Consider the following 19,427-nt stretch of genomic DNA (forward strand, 5'->3'; position numbering starts at 1 on the left):
GGCTACAACACTCCCTCTTCTAAAGCAGAAACAGGAGCTCCACACCCGTTCACTATCTTTAGCATACAACAATAAAGATGGCCCTCAGGAAAATTTGAAAAGAAACAACCCCTATACACCACAAAAACCATGCCACAATCAGCCCTGAACTGCCAAGGCTTGCAAATGCTCTATAAAAACTTGCAAGCTAATATCGTCGGTGAATATAACATCTGATCCTTCTGCAACCTGACTGTGCTGCGTAACAGATGGATTCAACTTAGCAAGCAGGAACCTAGCCTGGCTACCGTGCTGATCGCATTTCACAAGCTTCGGGACTGGGATCCGTTCTGCTATCAGAGCCTCAGCATCGAGCTCCGGTGCCTCCAACAGCTTCCTCAGGCTCTCGTGATTTGGGTCCCTGTCATACCCAAGTTTTCTCCACTGTGCAATCTCGGAGCCGTAATGAATGACCACGTAGAAGTAGGAATCAAAGAGCAGAATGGCATCTGGAGAGATCGAGTTGACGTCAAGAAGAACTGGGACAGGTGGGCCGTCAAAGGAGTACCGGAAGAGGGTGGGCTGGATCATGATCAAAGAACCAACAACCCCTTCTCGATTCAACATCAGACGGAAGAAAGCGGTCTCATCAGGGCTGCTGTTGAAGACATCAACGAACTGGGACCTCCTTAAATAATACATGAATTGTGGATACAGTGAGAAGTTCGATGAGAGGCGGAAGGAAGAAGGATCTTCCTGCACGTACTCCCCGAACTTGGATGCAAACCGTATCAACATCTTATCAAGCCATCTGATGACATCTCGGGCATAACATTGCTCAGCTCTGTGGATAGTGAGTCTAGCCATGACTGATGCAGCAGCTTCTTGATCAAACCCGGCTGCGATTTCTGCTGACCGAGGCCCAACCCATCTTCTTGCCGCAGTCGTCACTCTTAACCGGATCCCAGAGTTTCCATGCCGGTACCGAGTCATGAACTGGATGAAGAACACAGCACCTGGTTGGTCTTTCTGATCGTGACTCGCTTGGAAAAAGAAAGCAATGCATGTCTTGCTTGTGAGTGTACCCAACTTCCATGAACTGGTGCCGCCCTGGCCAACCTCATGCTCACTCACTGAGCTGTTTTTTCTCTGGAGAGAGACACATGGACCAAGGGCCCCACATATTTTTACCTCCTTAGTGGTCACTATGTCAATTGTTGCATCAAAGTTCATGTTCAAGTGGCCATGGTCGTCATGCTTGAAAATGTGGCGTAAGCATTTCCTGAACTGACCTGACTCAAATGATTCTGCTAGCACCATGAGGCCACCTGAGCTCTCCACTGCAACTTTGAACTCTGCTGCTCCAACCTGATCGAGAGAGCAGGCGAACAGATCGAGAACAAGGGATGAGTTGGATAGCCTTTGCGCCAGTTGCTTGTAGAAGTTGCAAGATTTTTTGTAGTATGGTGCAGAACCATTAATGAGATCTGGATGGGTTCGGATGGCCTTAGTGAGATCGGTATCTACAACAATTCCGGGGCCAATAGTTGCAGGGCCGGAAGTGAAAACCATGATCCGGCCACCTACATTGGGGAAGCATCCCTCTAGAAGTCCAACTGAAGCTGATATCGCTGCACCGGTGCACCTTTGAGGGCGATGATGGGGCACAGCCTGCATTGAAGAACTGATTTCTTCAATTGCAGTGGTTATATTGAACTCGCATTCCGATACTGGTAGCAGAAAGCCCTGCTTTGGCATAGATGATGCCTGTACAAACTTACGGTGATGTAGGCGAGAAATGCCTAAGAAATCTTGGACCTGGAAGATGGACACAGTCACACCTAAATGGTTAATGGCATGCCACAGAAGTAGAGATGCATCTATGTTGAATTATAGATGGAAACAGCTACAGAATATGCTCAACTCTTTTAAAAGTCAAAGCCCCAAAATTCTTTTGAGGCATGTGTTTCTGAGGGTTTCTCTATGTTATTGCTAGATTTTGAAGACTTTCCACCTGTTTGGGACAGTAAAAAACTTTGGAAAAGAGTGATTTCCATGGCTACTAGTTTTCCCCTGTTTGAGGGTGAAAAGAAAAGCTGTGGAAATCAGTTTTAATTTCCATGCTTTTCAGCAAATCCGTGGATATATATATATATATATATATATATATATATATATAGGGAAATGCTCACCTGCGAGCCAGTTCGCACGGAACTGGTGTGAACTTTTTTGAGAACCCATCATACGTGATGTGGATCCAAAATCTGAACTGTTCATGTGAAGCAGCACCTCATGAAACCCCCGGGGACCAAGTTTTACTTTGATCTAAAACTTTGATGGGCCATGAAAAATAAAAACAGTTTCCTCCCTTGATTTGCATTTCTCTTTTCTATGGCCCACCAGAATTTTAGATCAGGGTGAAAATTTGTCACATGGGGTTTCATGGGATTCCGCATCACATGGACCATTCAGATTAGACACCCATGACACATGTGCAAAGGTCCGCACGTGCATAGGTGCGCAAGTGAGGATGACTCTCTCTCTCTCTCTCTCTCTCTCTCTCTCTCTCTCTCTCTCTCTCTGTGTGTGTGTGTGTGTGTATATATATATATAAAACCCTGCTAAGTGTAGATTTCCGAGTTTACAACAGATGGCTTTGGCCATTTTTTTACAAACTTTTAAACATTTCCATGGAAAGTTACACACCAAACTAAGTGACAGAATTATTGTAGGAATCTGCAGCTTTCTATTTCCTCAGGATTGTCTGTTTGTGGATTATCAGCAAACATGACGATTGATTTGAACAATCAGTCCTGAGTTTGCACATGCACACAACCATACCCACACACCCACCTGCTCCAGCATGCACACCCACCCACAAGCACGTGCATCCCCCCCTGCTCCTGCACGTGCACCCACCCAAAAACTGGATTTCTGGCAACTGTGGTGCATTAGATGCATGTAAAACTAAAGTTCCAGAAACTCGATTATCCCAGGAAAAGAAAAGGTGTTGCTCTCAAGTGTTGAATGGAATCCGACAGACATACAATTAATCACCAAATAACAGAATTCCAGCAACAACTACTTTGCATGATATAGGTAGGAATTGTTGATATTTCTTACTCGGGAAGAATTTATGAAGCACAACAGATGAACGGAGGGGTATTGTAACCTCAAATCTCTTCCAGCAAATAAATACGTTAAGTACATGGAGTCTACACACCATGTATTTATAAACTCCGCTACCTTAATCCTTCCAAAATCAAATAACTTGAGCAACTAGTAATATTAACCAAACTAGGACCTTAATTAGATGGCAAACTACATAAAATAAAAGACTGAAAACACCATATATACCAGCCTTAATGAACTGCCAGTATTACTTAATAAACTGGAATGAATGACTGGGTCACAACTGTAAACCTCTAGGACAGAGTTGAACAATCTGCATGATCAGTTTGTCCATCTGAGTGGTAGGATTACATTGATCACCAGCTGCTATATCACTGGTGAGCCTGTCAGATTGTAGGCCTGATTGCATCACATGTAAATCCATGCATAACATCTATCAAACCTATCTCCATTGCAGCAGTACCTGACATTTGTGGGATGAGAGATCCTATGTATGAACTGAAGAATGCTAACAAAGAAACATCACCGTGCTGATAAAACCCGTGATCAGAAAAGGCAAAGGAATACTCTAGAAAAATTCAACCAGCCATTCAACTTACTACCTACCCCGTGACCTTTGGAGTACAGATGAATGGGCACTGGACCTAAGAAAATATGGAAAACCATCAATGAAGAGGTTGGGTGGGCTGTCACACACAATAATGAATTATCTGAAGGCAGCAAGAAGCAAGAAGGATAAAGTCTTCAGGAGCAAAATTAACAGGACATGCTTACTGCTAGTGGTTACTGCAGGTACTATGGCACAACTGAAAAAGGAATATAGATACTGTGAAGGGCTATAATGAATGGACTTGGACTATATGAAAAGAATGTTCTGAATTAAAGCTTGGATTTCATTTTCTAGGAGAATAATGAATGGACTTGGACTATATGAAAAGAATTTTTATTTTTTTATTTTTTAAAAGGGAAGTCCATTCATCTACGTGCTTCCCATTGTTTCATCACATTTAGACTTTCTACGAGCTTAGCGAGACATCATGTGGTTTTCCAGGTGTCTTTGGGAATAAAGGGGTGTGGTTCCCTTGCATGCCTCTAAATATATCGAGGTTGGAGATGTAAAAGGAAATAGGTAGGATGGGGAGGCTCTTAGATAGTGTTGATGGTAATCAACCTATGTAATAGTATATCACATTGTGCCTGTGGGAGTGTTATACTCTCATTGCCAGTCTCCCAGCCTGGATAGAGGAGGGTTGTTATGCTCTCATTGCCAGTCCCCAGCCCCGTATAAAGGAGGATTGTTACTTGTTACAGTCTCATTGCCAGCCCTAGCCCGAATAAAAAGAGGGTTGCATCAGGTTGGCAGCAGGAGTCAAACTTATTCCATAACTTCCAAACACAAATCCGAACAACATAACATTCCGACTGATAGAGTGGAATGGCAGGAAAGGATTCATGTAGCAGACCCCAATTAGTTGGAATAAGGTGTAGATGATGATGATGATGATGATCTTTGAGAATGAAGTCATCATCATGGATTCAATTAAAAGGACAACAACCTCCATGATTATAGGCTGGCCTATGGTCAGACCCGAGTTCAAGAGGTCTTAATTCATGCACATTTTTGGATACTGAAAAGTGGGGTTTAAAGGGAAGGGGATGGAGATGAAAGCCAAAATGAAGTGGGACCCACCTCCCTGAGTGTGTTTTAAAACTCAACATCAATGGATACCCAAGGGATGATCATAGCCAAGCTGGGACTAGCCATCTTTTGAGGAATGATAGTGGGAAAATTACAATGGTTTGCTCTGGTTCATGTAGCGAGGTAACCTTTGTTCACTGCCTCCTCACCGAAGCTGATTATTGAACAATCTTAACAAGGCCCGATTTCGATATTCCGGGGGCCATGGAGACTCATCTTGTATTTCTTTCCTTTAAAAAAAAAAAACCTCTTTTGGCGGAGATGGGAGCTTCATGCCCATGTAATCCAAGGGATGCAAATGAAAAGGTCAGCAGACTCCTTTGTGAAGGAATGAAAAAAGCGTTATTCTCTATTAGCCGTTGAGTGACTCTATCTTCATGTTTCTGATTTTTAAAATGGAATTGATCACCTTTCAAGAAAAGAAAGAAGCAGCAGCAGATAGACTCAAAACTCCTACTACAGAAGCAACCATCAATCAAATTGAAATTACCTGATCCGAAGACAATTCCCGCTCGCCATGCAACAACACGACCCGCAAGCAATCCCCAAACCCGAGATCATGCACCATCACCATAGCTCCGAATGATACCAGCCCCACCAAAGCATCCTCCGGCAGCTGCGCCACCACGTGCAGCACCTCGTTCTTAGCCGCCCGCATCTCCTCCTCTGCCATACAAGTGTCCATTACGAATACAAAAGCAGGCGCCCTCGAATCCAAACCAAACGACGATGATGCCGACGACATGGAAGAGTTCAAAGAAGCAGACGAAGTTGTCAGCAGCGACGAAGAAGACGACGACGATATCCCCACAGCGGGCCCACCGCCTCTCTGGCCGAGCTGGTACTCTACGGTGCTGTAGGTGGGGAAGAGCTCAGCAGGAAGATTGTGCTCGCCGATTCCCGCATACGATCGAGGGAACGGGTTCTTCTGGGAGCAGAAGGGGCAGATCCATTGGGCGGATTGATAGTCTACGCGTGCGTACGGATTCAGGATCGCCCTGCATCGAGCGCAGATGAGGGGATCGTACGGCAACAATGGGAGGTCCGGGAAATTCATCAGTGGGGTACACATGACGCTGAGGGGGATCACCAGCGTCGACGATTCGGATCTTGATGATGGCCATGCATTCCACGGCCATCGGAGGCCTTCGATGGATTCCAGCTCGACGAAATCCATGCGAGGGTCAAGGGAGGGAATTATGGGAAATTCAAGGGTTTCTCCGATTGGGTTGTGGAGAGGGGAGAAACCCTAACCCTAACCCTAACCCGAGGAATGGGGTAACGATGGAAGAGAGATTCTTCGAGAATTGGAATCATGGCTTTCTGAGAAAATAGTAGAAAGGAAAACCCTAATTAGGGTTTGGCAACTGCAGAGATGAAACGTGGCTTGATGGGATTGGAATTTTCACAGAGAAAAGTGCGAGAGTTTGAAATGGAGTTGTTCTGACGCGTCACAGGGCGGAATACTTTGCTGATGCACTATTACGTACAAGTGGCGCACGTGTCGACAATCCAGAACGTTCATCTGCTATGTACTCCTTTAGGGGTTTTCATCGGGTGAGACTTACCTTGTAAGTATCCTGGCCCACTCATCATAGATCGTTGAAAACTTTTTCTAACCGTTCATTTATCTCGTGGACACCACCATTCAGGTTGAGCAGCTTTATCTTTGGGCGGGCGAGCGAGCGAGCTTCAAGATGGAACCATATTGGCGGAAACGGATTGGCAACTCCCCCTGACATCGGCCCGGTGGCTGATTGTCGGTACTGTGGGCCCCACAATGATGTATGTGTTTCATCCCTTCTCTTCATCCATTTTTACAGATAATTTTAGGGCTTGATCCCAAAAATGAGAGGGATATAAATCTCAGGTGGACCACACAACAGGAAAACAATAGTGATTGGATATCCACCATTAAAATCCTCCTAAGGCCCACTGTACTGTTTATTTGACATCCAATCTATTGATTAGGTCATACAGATCCAGATGAAGGGAAAAAACAAAGATCAGCTTCATCCAAAACTTTTATGCCCCCCAAAAAGTTTTTAACGGTTGATGTTCACTCAACACTGTTTCCTATAATGTGGTTCACTTGAGATTTGGATACACCTCTTTTTGATCTCATACCATAAAATGGTCTATAAAAATAGATGGATGGCATAGATGAAACATATACATCATGGTGGGGCCCAAAGAGCATGGAGCACCGGCCATTGGCCGGTGGCAAGGGGAGTAGCCAATCCGTCTCCCATATTGGCACGTTCGGGCCTCAGTGTTTCCACCGTGGCTCGGTGGATCCTCAAATCCACCGAGGGGATGGGACCCCGACTGTCGGGTCCACCTTGCTATATGTTCCTTGGGATTGGCTACTCCCCCTGCCACCAGCGCAGTGGCTGGTTGTCGGTGCTCCGTGGGCCCTTCCATGGTGTATGTGTTTCATCCATTCTGTTCATCCATTTTTAAGGATCATTTTAGGGATTGATCCAAAAAATGAGAGGGATATAAACAATAGTGGTTGGATATCCACCTGTTAAAATCCTCCTAAGGCCCATTGTACTGTTTATTTGACATTCAATCCGTTGATTAGGGCATACATGCCTAGATGAAGGGAAAAAACAAAGATCAGCTTGATCCAAAACTTTTATGCCCCCGAAAAGTTTTTAATGGTCAGGGTTTATTCAACACGGTTTCCTGTAGTGTAGTCCACTTGAGATTGAGATATAACTCATTTTTGGTCTCACATCATAAAATGATCTATAAAAATAGATGGACAGGGTGAGGCTCAAGGAGCACCGACCGCGAGCCATTGGCTGAGGGCAGGGGGAGTAGCTAATCCTTTTCCATGTTCCTTATATCAACGTCATCCGTGCTAATTGAAAAATCATTTTAGGACATGATCCATAGGTCCAAATCTCAGATGGACCATGGTACAGGAATCATTAGTAATTAACCACTAACAACTTATTGTGGGCCGCAAAAGGTTTGGATCAAGATGATATTTATGGGGTCTCTTCATCTGAATCCTTGTGACCTTGTCAACGGGTTGGATGGCAAATAAACATTCAGGTGGACCCACAAAGTCTTTAATGATGGGGATTAAATTACTTCTTCCTTTGGTTTGGTCCACATAAGATTTGGGTCTACTTCATTTTTGAGATCATGCCCTAAGATGAGGTTCCAAAACACTTTAACAGCTAGAATGTAAGACACATACATCAAGGTGGGCCCACATTAAGGGGTCTCATCCACCTTGGTGGATCTGGAGATCCACCTAACGTGCACCTCAGTTTCTCTCCATGGGATGCTCAACCCTAGCCCAACCCAAGGTTCCTATACCTCAATCGAACTCAACCCAACCCAACCCAACCCAACCGTAGGTTGGGAATTCCCAGCCCAAGCTCAACCCAAGCGTGGTTATTATATTAGTCTATTATATTTTCAATACACATCTTATTTTCTGTACCTGTGATTTTATTAACTATATATATATATATATATATATATATATATATATATATATATATATATATATATATATATATATATATATATATATATGTGTGTGTGTGTGTGTGTGTGTGTGTGTGTGGGCAAAATGAACCCGATCCGTCCTGATTCGAACAGAACCGATGGCTTGGATCGGTTAGGTTCGGGTAGGAGCAGTCAAATCCGAACGGCAATCGGATCGGATTCGGGTACATAGTAAATCCGATCGAACCGAATCGAAATCCGATCCGTTTGGATCCGATCCGATTCGATCCGGACTGCACCGGGTGTAGTAATTAATAAATTACAAGTTTATCCCTCCCTATATCTCATATTAGTAGGTGGATCCCACAAATTTTTTAACGGTGAAAATCATTATCTCCGCTTCTATTTATGGTGTGGTCCAGATGATCTTTGGATATGATTCATTTTTTGGATAATGCTCTAAAATGATCTCTGAAAATAGATGAACGTTGTAGATATAATAAATACATCACTGTAAGGCTCATGTAACTTTGATCTCCTTTGAACCGTTCGTACAACTCAGAGCTCGAGGAGTGTCAGTGCTCGTCTTCAAGTGACACGTACCTAGAGCAGCAGTATAAGCTGGTTTTAGCTAGCTAGTAGCTACAGAGCCTATATCTTATAAAGTCTCTCTTTTAAATTTATCTACTGTGGCTTTTCGTGACTAGTAAAAAATAAAAATTAACAAAGAGAGCATACACGTTTCTTTGAAGTTTCTATCCACATGGGGACATGGGACACCTTCGAAAGATCTAAGTCGTTCATTAGGTGTATTTTACCAATTAAATGACTTTCCTCATGAATGAAGCTGACCCCGTGATCAGATGGGCCGGCACAATTTGGAACGTTTATCTAGTACTCTTAATGCTACATGTATTTGTACATGTATGACAGACTTGCCTAGATTTTCAGAAAAGGAATCTAAGTAATGGGACCCATGTGATGAGCGGCTTGGATATTGCACAAGTATACACGTAGTTGCGCATGTGACAGGCGAGTGATAACAGGCGAGTAATGACCATCCATTGGTTTCGAAGGTGTCAGCGTCTGCCAAACACGGATACCAAGAGTGAGATTGTCTGAATTAGGTCAAAGAGTGGGAAGCGGATTGCATACTGAGTAACTCAGTATGCTAAGCGTACTGAGTAAACTCTGTGGGATCCATCGTGATTTATCTATTTGATCCACACCGTCCATCCATTTTAAAAGTTAATTTCATTTTCATATGCCAAAAATAAAGTATATTCAAAGATCAAATAGACCACACCACAAGAAATGGTGTGAAATGAGTGTCTACCATTGAAAATTTCTAGGGGCCACCGAAGTTTTGGATCAAGCTGATATTTTATCTTTCCCTTCATCCAAGTATTTTTAATCTTATGATCATGTTAGATGACAAATAAATATCACTGTGGGCATTAGAAAGATTTCAACGGTCGAAATCATTATTCCCACTGTTTCCAGTGGTTTGGTTCACTTGAGCCTTGTATATGATTCAATTTTAGGCTCAACGTATAAAATTAGCTGAAACAAAATATGGACGGATTAGATAAACCGCATACATTCAAGGTGGGCCCAAATGAGTTTACTCAGTACTATACGCAACCTATTTCCAGAGAGTGCACGTTCTTCGAGCACGTGACTGAAGCTTCTTCAGGAAGTCATGGAGTAGGTATAAGCTTCTTCAACAAGCTATGTAGCTGGCGTGAGCTTTACGGTTTTATCTTACTGAGTAAACTATGTGGGGCCCGTCTTGAATTTTTTAGTTTATCCACACCGTCTATCAATTTTTCCATATCAATTTAGGGGTTGATACTAAATTTTAAGTATATTCAATAATCAAGTAGATCACACCATAGGAAACAATGAGAATAATAATTTTCACACTATTGGAAAAAATGAACGATCTGAACCATGTCCAATCCGATCCGACTCGATTTTCCTAACCGAGTCGGACTCGGATCAGTTCAGGGCAGAAGAAGATCGGATCGAATCGAGTAAGATGGCCCAGACTCGGTACCGGATCGGATCGAGTTCGGGTTTGACCCTACAAATTTCGAACCGAATCGGGTTGGGCCCAATCCGATCCGACTCGGTCCGATGCCTAGCTCTCTCTCTCTCTCTATATATATATATATAATTATTTATTGTAAAGTACTTTATTTTTACTAAACAAACAAGCTAAAATATAGGACAATTACTCCTTTAAAAGTCGTGCTCTGTAACACAATCTATTTGGGAGGGAGAAATCTGGCTTATCTTGTTAGCGGAAATGACGTTGATCAATGAAACTTGAAGGCACTGAAATTTCCTACCCAATGTCGAGTTGTTCACTGGTCGGTCGGGTTGAACCCGCCTGACTTTTAGCCGTGTATGGCGATACTTCCCAATTGAGAAATGCCAGGTGGATGGCGCAGATTGGATAGATTGGGTGCTACCTCAATTACATATTGACGATCCTACTAGGGGATCTGTGCGGTCTACTGCGATGTATATTTTTTATCCATGTTGTCCATTCATTTTGACAGATCATTTTAAAGCATGAGCTTAAAAGGGAGGTAGCTTGAAGGCTTGAGTAGACTACACCACACCATAGGAAGTAGTGGAGATTAAATTCCTACCATAGAAGACTTCTTGGGGGTACAGAAGTTTTAGATCAAGTTGATAGTCATGTTTTTCCTTGGTACATGTCTATGTGAATTTATGAACTGGTTGGATAGAAAATAAATATCACGGTGGGCCCTAGGAAGTTCTCAACGGAAGGGATTTACTCCCCGCTACTTCATGTGGTGTGGTCCACTTGAACCTTCATTCTACCTCTTTTTGGACTCTTGCAATTAAATGATCTATTTAAATGAATGAACCGTGTGCATAAAACATTTACACAACGGTGGGCTCCACAGATCCCTTGACAGGACCGTCCGTCTCTGGCTAGGTCCTAGTAGCGGTAGTACCCAATTGGCGCTCGAGGTGGAGGGACACCGATTGCGATTGCGTACTTTGTAAATGTTGTAGGGCCCACCGTGTCTTGCAAGGTAGATGGATGCAGATTGCGTACTGAGTAAATGATGTATGGCTCACTCAGATATATGTGTCTTATCCAGGCCGTTCATCCATTTTTCAGCTCATTTTAGGACATGAGCCCAGAATTGAAGCATATCCAAAGCTCAAGTGGACCACATTTTAAGAAACAATGAGAATTAACGCCTACCATTGAAAACTTCTTAAGGGCCACAAAAGTTTTAGACATAGCTGGTATTTGTGTTTCCCCTTCATCTATCTGTGTGACCTTATGAACAAGTTAGATGACAGATAAACATCATTGTAGGCCCTAGGAAGTTGGACTTTATTATCCCCACTATTTCTTATAATATGGTGAACTTATGTTTTAGATATGTTTCAATGTTCGGTTCATGCACTAAAATGAGCTGAAAAAAATGGATGGATGGCATGGATAAGACACATACATCATGGTGAGCCTCACAGAGTTTACTCATGATGCAATCAGGGTCCTTTTCGGTATTAGAATGGATGCAGATCAGGTCTAGCCAGCCCGGCTCGAGATCGTGCGGCCCTTACCGTGGGGCCCGCCTTGATGTATGTATATTGTATCCATTCTCTCCATCAATTTCCTATATCATCTTACAGAAGAATGAAGTAGATCCATATCTTAGGTGGACCACACTATAAGGAACAATAGTGATTGAACGTTTCACCATTAAAAAGTTCATATGGTCCACCTTAATATTTCCATAATGTTTACCAACCATCCAACCTACTAATAAGGTCACATAAACTTGGATGAAGGGATAAAAACAAAATTATTTTGAACCAAAACTTTTACAACTCATTAAAAGTTGATAATGATCAAACACCACTATTTCTTATGGTATGGTTCATCTAGGATATGGATCTACATTTTAAAAAAAAGAAAGAAAGAAAGAAAGAAAGACAAATGGCTAGAATTTATAATGAATCGGGATCCTCTGGTTTTTGTAAGTAGGAAAATTCTAATTATTGCAATCTAATTAGGCCACATCATTACACACTGCATTTAATGCAGCAGCGTCGACAACATTACTGATCACGATACAGGAAAACAATTTTCCTGCTTGTGGCAAGCATATGATCCAGATTCATATATAATACATGCATCGTGGTAGGCCCCATAATAAGAGCCGCACTGTCTTGGGTGTTACCTGCCCGCACCATAATAAGAACCTAATTTAAAACCTTCAATAATTATATCGGTACATATTTGGGATTATGAATTGCGTATATATTTAATTCATGCTTATGTATTCGATTAGACGAATCACTTAAATGCTTGAATTGAATTGTATGCTGGGCACTTAACTTATAAAGTACACTATTTACTATAGACTAGTAGCTTTATTAGTGTATCTATTGTAGTATATGTGATTGGACCCACTATTGACTTGGAAGCCTTAGTCTTAAATTATCTTACTTAGTTTAATTGGTAAATTAGTTTAAGTCAGACAATTATGTTTTAATTGGCATAATTTTTAATTGGTCATATTCATCCCATCTTTAGGACATAGTCATTCATTTATTAGCTCCACCAAGCTTCTGCACGCTTAGTTCAGTAGCCTACTACCGCCTCGCGCAATTTCAATTATCGTTAAAGATTATCATTACTCCTAAGATAGAGCTAAAGCTACGATAAATAAAGATAAATTGATTGGTTTGTTTGGTTGGTATGAGACGATTTGCTTTGCTAAACTTCCTGTTATTTATAGATTTTTTCTATGCTTTCTAGATATTTCTCTCTTTATTTCAATGGTTACAACAGTTGAATCGTTGCCACGCTAGTCTTCCAAATCCTTCTACCTCTTTGTATTATTCTAATTGTTCATCTTCTCTCGATAACTTTTTGTCCTTTGAGCCTCTCGGTCGTGCCTTGTTATCAGATGACGTATACTATCCAGCTCAACACTAGTTGTGCTTCTATAAAAGTGCTCCAAATATCTTCGAAGATCTTTCCGTGTGTTATATCCTCTTTGTGCAACAACACGTATCATTCTTTGATCGGTAATTCTAGGAATGGTCATGAATATGGTATAACATTGCCTCCTACGTCACTTCGTCTTTGACAAAAAGGTAAAAGTGACGTTGACTCATTATCCTATGCAATAAATGCGCCCGTCCGCTCATTCAATGTAGCAATCTCCTCATCGATTATACCTGATCGAGACAAAAATCGAATGACGGTTTTGCCTATCCCAGTGGTGTCATCATGACATGCAGCACACAATCATATCGTACAATGAATCATGATTATCTTCTCATTAATGTATATGTCCCTGACCGATATATACGCCATTTCAAACCAATTTTTCTTTTTACACGACTCTTTCTCTTCTTCTTCTTAAGCTCTTTCCGACTGAGATTACTACTGTCATAGTTGTGTCCTCTTCATCTGGCCTTGTAACCTTCCACCGGGAAGATTTAATAAGAGAACTGGAGCTACTTTCATCTAAAATGTCAGACAACATTATCTTCCTCACCCCTATTGATGTAAATAGAGCATTTTTCATGCTCGATGCAGCATTCATTTTAAAATCTCTCTTAATCAGCTACAATTATTAGATCAATTCTTCCCTTGATGTACATGCGAATAGATCCTCACTTAGTTTGACTCTCTTTTAAACCCTGTAAATGCCTTCAACACCTCGAGATCCTGGCCGAAAGCATTAAAAGGATGGCTAGAATGGTGTGCTTGTGTATCTCAACAACATGGCGATTCATGGAGATAGGTTAGCATTAATGAATATATCAACCTGTCTCTGCATAAATATGCAACAGGCACCTCTCTTCTTGCCATGGCTTCGACCTTCTAGAGTCAATTGACCAACACCTTTCACTTTGGATGTGGTCCAATGAGTCATACAATCATGAATATTTGTACGCTCACCCACCTTCTTTATTTTGGTGATCTAGTCTTTCCCAACTTCGCACAGGGCAAACAACACTACTTCTCCCTTCCAGACAAGATTGGCAAGGCTTATTCCAATTTCATGTCACTCCATCACAAAATACATGCCATTGTTGATGATTAGGAAATACAACATTTCTGTTAATGTGGATATGTTGTTATCTACTTTGCATGAGTGTTGTGCAAATCACAAAAGAGTATGTTCATCTGGCCAATGCGCTCGCCCAAGGTGACAGTTAGACCTTGCATTACTTGTGCTCTGCCACCTTTATCATGGCATATCCGAGGCAACTAGCAAAGGCTTTTACCACACTGGAGGGCTGTTGTGGCTTCTTCAACAATCAGCCGATACTTCTTTATTGTTGTTTGATTTGATTTAGGTAGATGTTCTCTCTTTCTCTTTTTAATTACTCAATTGCTCATTAATTCCTTGCTTTATCTAATATACTTCATCCTTGCATTGACTAGATATCTAAGAGAGAGCCTTTAGATTAAAGTATCAATAATTTTCGATGTCATTAATTAAAGATAATTTTAATCTATAAAATTATGTTTTTCTATTTTAAAAACTTGACAATATTAAACATGAATCCTCAGGATTGTAAATTAAAATTTGAATTTTTGATAACTTTTATTTTACACTACATTTTGAAAAACCTAACTAATGGCAAAACAAGATTCATGTAACAAACCTAATATAGAGCAGGCCGAGAATCTATTCTTGGCACAGCTGGACTGAAAGAAGTCCGAACGAAAGCGGACATAGTCCGTCAGATCTGGGCTCAATCCTACATAGGGCATGACATAATTGAGCTTCAGGCATGTCCAAATCAAAGAAATTCATTCCGAATATGGTGAAATTGTTGTTTAAAGTGTGAACCATAAATCGACCATAACTTTTAATTCATGTATTGTTACGGGAGGCACAGCCTATGAAGTTTTACCATAACCATCCGGGGTCAATTGACTTGTTATGGGTCACATCAGTCTGTTTCACAAGAAAAATGATTTCTTCCTATTTAAAATTACAATTTTAATTTAAAAAATTACTATTTTTAATAAGTTTTAATTTGTACATATCTCTTTTATTTTAGAGTTTAATATATACGGTTTTCCTAAAAACTCCTAATCATGTTAGGAATCATTCGTATGATTAAATTAGAACTTTTTATTTTTAGTAAAATTTATTATTTTAGGTAAATTTTAATTTAGTCGAATTAGGATTCTTAATAAAGGTTTTTATTTTTTCTTTATAAGTGATGTGATTGGAAAGTCTGGTTATTATTGAATAATAAAATTTTGAATTTTACTTTTTATCTCGTGGATTGTGGATTCAAGGTGTTAGATACTTGAGGTAGACATTGATCTTCATCCTCACACCCTTCCTGGCATCGAAACCCCATTAAATTAAAATAAAACTTAGATGATAATGATAATGATGATAATGATGATGATATTATGTTAAGTTATTAAGCATATATATACTTGAAATAACAGATCTATCGTTATAAAATGCTCATAACGGATGATCTAATATTTTACTCTGTTTTAAACAAGTCTATCCTACTTGAGATGGCAATGTGCCATGTTAGGGTGGAGTTAGAATTGGCACTAGCCTAAACCTAGTCTACTAAGCCCTAGCCCTAATAAAAATCATATACATTTTGAATAATAACAATAATAGTAAAATCCTTTTGAACCTTTAAAGTTATAAAAATAGTGTCAACTTCCTTATCACAAAAGAGCTTGAAACCTCCTTATCACAAAAGACTCCTGCTTGATTAAACCTATATTAAATAAATATTTGGGGCTGTTGGATGTTGGAATACACAAATATTTAAATGCCTGTTGGAAATCTAAGATTAGGAAATCACAATAGCCATGGAAAAATAAGGATATCATATTTCTAGTCATGATTACCCTCTTGAGAAGGATAGACAATCTAAGTTGGAGAATGTGTGACCAAAGTGATTTTTTTAAGAGATGGGTAAACAAAAGTGTGACCCATATGATGGATGGTGTAAATCAATGATAGCACTGTTTGTGGTGAGGTCAATATAGATCATCCATTTCCCTTGCTATTGATTGGACAGCTAGGATCACGAAACTAAAGTGGTTTTTCTTTTTCTTTTTTATCTTTTACAGGAATGGCCAATCAAAGGCGGGCTTACATGATGGATGGTCTATATCAATGATTGGACGGTTTGTAGCATGATTATTATGCACCATACACATCTCTAGAGACGGATAGACGGATAGGATTATCCAACCGAAATGATCTTTTGAAGGGTGGGAGCCACATGATGGATGTTCCGGATCAATGGTTAGACTGTTTGTTGTATCATAAATATAAGTGGCTCCAGTGGCACAAATTCCTGCCCTGCAAACCTCTATGCTATATGCAGATCGTTCAGTAAAAATTCCAGAGGCACACACGGCAAACATTTCTGGTGGTTGGGACTGTTGATCTGGTGGGCCACCCTCTGGATGTGCTATAGGCCAAAAATAGAAGCGCTGGGCAATTCCAGCCGTCCATTTGCCAGTTTTGTTAGTTTAATGTGGACCATTGCTCTCAGCATTCCTATTGCAGACCATTGATCAGATAGACCATTGTTAGGGGCTTGGAACATACAACTGGTGGCCCATCGCAATAACGGTCCTGATAACCAGACATTCAACTCATAGAATGTGAATACAATTCCACCTTTATCAGCAGCTACCCACGAGAGGATTGCGAAAAAGTAAAATGATCACATGATTTCAACTTGGACGGTCTCATGCAAACATACAAGGGGACCAAGGTCTTAAGCCCTCTGTTTATATCAAATGTCTTTTTACACTAGTGGGGCCCACTTAGAGTGACAATCCTGAATCTTCATCCTCTTCAAAGGTGGAAGTGTACACAAAGTAGAGTGTCCAAATGAGGCCAAACACACCCAATAGGATCCACCCAAGGAGGTTGTTGCTCACGCCCAAGCTAAGCCCAGTTCCTTCAGTGGTCATCCGTTCATCCACCAGAGCTAGGGCTGGTCCCGACATGGTCGCTGCGCATGCTGCTGGGATCAATGAAGCACTCATGCCCATATCCATACCCATCTGGCATGTGGATGGCTTCTCCTCTGCAGAGCACCTCACTCGCCCCCTCGCCATCACTGGCAAACCTGAAGCCCATAAGTCCATGTCAGACGAAAATATAAAATGAATGGTCATTCATTGGATGGAATTGGAAATGGTTAAGGTGACAAATGGTCTGGGCAGGCCTTGACCATCCATACACCGGCTTGCTTTGGGCTGGGTTTTATTTGAACCGTGAGGATCATTGCTTGGACCCCAGGGCTGAGTTTTAGTCAGTTGACTAATGGGCAGAGGGTGGACACAGCAGATCGCCCCACCATGAAGAGTGGCTCATGGGCTGGAATTCGCGTGCACAGTCCCAGCAGGTTGCCCTACCATTAAAATGGGACACTCACAAAACTTAGCCACATCCAACCATCAGTCGGGCTGTGCATGATTTTGGGAGGTTGTCCCATGTTTTTTATGGAGTGGCCCACCTGATTGTTGGATCGGTCGGATTTTCAGGGCGTTCCATTTTCATTAGGGGTAGACCATGCTGGACAGATTGGATGCAATGCACACATGCAGTGGGCCTTACACTAGTATTTACATGAACTTTGCATGCTATAAAAGATATCTCATACTTTGGCGAATTTGGCCCATCTAGATCAATATCATCAACGGTCAAGAATGGTTTGCAGAATGTGAATCTTACCAAGAACAGTCGACGACGAAGAGGCCATGGTCTTCACCTTGCGAACAAGGGCAGCAGCACCCGCTACGGATGAAGTGGGAGTGCTTGCAATGATGGTGGCCATTTTCGTTCAGGAAGGAGAGAGGAAGGAGGAAGAAGAGCAGCAACTGCCTTGTGTATGCAGAGAAAGGGACATTTTGCTGTAGTGAAGTGAAGCTATGTCTATTTCAGGGGAAAATATATGAAATGAGATCTCATTACAGGACCCACCACCATTTGCCTTGCACCACACACCACACAAAAGACGGATGATGGATAGCCCAGCCTTTAAATCCCATCCTCACAAAACCAATCAAAGTCCTCCACGTGTCAGCATATCCTCGATTCCCTTTCTAAATGCGCAAGTACTATCAGATCCATGACGTTTGGAAGCATGCGACATAAAATACACTGCTTGCAACGAATGAGTGCTGCCCATCGCACATCCTTCATGTTCGTGCGTCACCAAGATCTTACGGTTATGGGAAGTCGGCCCCTTCATTGGCGGGACCCACTTATAAGACGAAGATTTAGCAAGAGTGAAATACCGCCGTTGATGTTTATCATCTCAACAGTAGAGCCCACCGCCGCGGCTGATGTTTATCATCTCAACATTAGAGCCCCCCCTCTCCGAGGGAGTTTGTCCACTTTAGTGTATTGTTTACACAATCAGGTCAGTCCACCATAAGGTGGGATGCCCGGGCGCAGTTTGGGTGGTGGAGGTCAGTGGTTCCCTAAATATGGGGCCCACTGTGATGTATGTGCCTTAACATCCGCACCGTCCATCCATTTTGAAAGCTCATTTCAGGATATAATGCCAAAAATGAAGCAGATCCAAATCTTCGGTGGACCATACCACAGGTCACAGTAGGGACTAGTGATTGAATCCCCGCCATTAAAAAAATTCATGGGGGCCACCAAAAGACCTGGATGAAGAGACCACACAAATATCAGCTTGATCCAAAACTTTTGTCGCCCATGAGAAGTTTTAATGGTCCCACTGCCACTGTTTCCTGTATTATGGTCCACCTAAGATTTGGATCTGCTTCATTTTTGGAATCATGCCCCAAAATGAGTTTTCAAAACAGATGGACAACATGTATATACGACACATACATCACAATGGGCCCCACAGCCAGGATCCCACCACCCACCTCGGTGGATCAAGGGATGTGGGAATCCACCAAAGCCGAGCCCGGGGCACCTGTGCAAGAAAGATTGAAGAGGCAATTACTGGCATATGTGCAAGATCCATGCCATTCATCCAGTGAGGGGCATCATGAACATGCCCTGGCCTAAAAATCAGAAGGATCCACCATCAGCCCAGAAACCTCTCTGACAGAATTGTGGGGGGGGGGGGGGGG

General features: G+C 41.8%; 2 protein-coding genes across 2 annotated transcripts; both read right to left on the reverse strand.

The window, feature by feature from the left end:
* On the reverse strand, positions 1-6,251 carry LOC131248966 (protein transport protein SEC23 G). The gene is made up of 2 exons (XM_058249495.1): positions 5,301-6,251; positions 1-1,797 (listed from the first exon to the last, which is right to left on the reverse strand). The coding sequence occupies exons 1-2, from the start codon at positions 5,985-5,987 to the stop codon at positions 139-141; spliced, it is 2,346 nt and encodes a 781-aa protein (XP_058105478.1). The 5' UTR covers positions 5,988-6,251; the 3' UTR covers positions 1-138.
* A 10,803-nt stretch (positions 6,252-17,054) lies between these two features.
* Positions 17,055-18,676, reverse strand: LOC131248968 (photosystem II reaction center W protein, chloroplastic-like). The gene is made up of 2 exons (XM_058249498.1): positions 18,046-18,676; positions 17,055-17,437 (listed from the first exon to the last, which is right to left on the reverse strand). The coding sequence occupies exons 1-2, from the start codon at positions 18,146-18,148 to the stop codon at positions 17,130-17,132; spliced, it is 411 nt and encodes a 136-aa protein (XP_058105481.1). The 5' UTR covers positions 18,149-18,676; the 3' UTR covers positions 17,055-17,129.
* Between the last annotated feature and the right edge of the window lie 751 nt (positions 18,677-19,427).

This window comes from Magnolia sinica, chromosome 6 (genome assembly GCF_029962835.1).
Source record: "Magnolia sinica isolate HGM2019 chromosome 6, MsV1, whole genome shotgun sequence".
NCBI classification, from domain to species: Eukaryota; Viridiplantae; Streptophyta; class Magnoliopsida; order Magnoliales; family Magnoliaceae; genus Magnolia; species Magnolia sinica.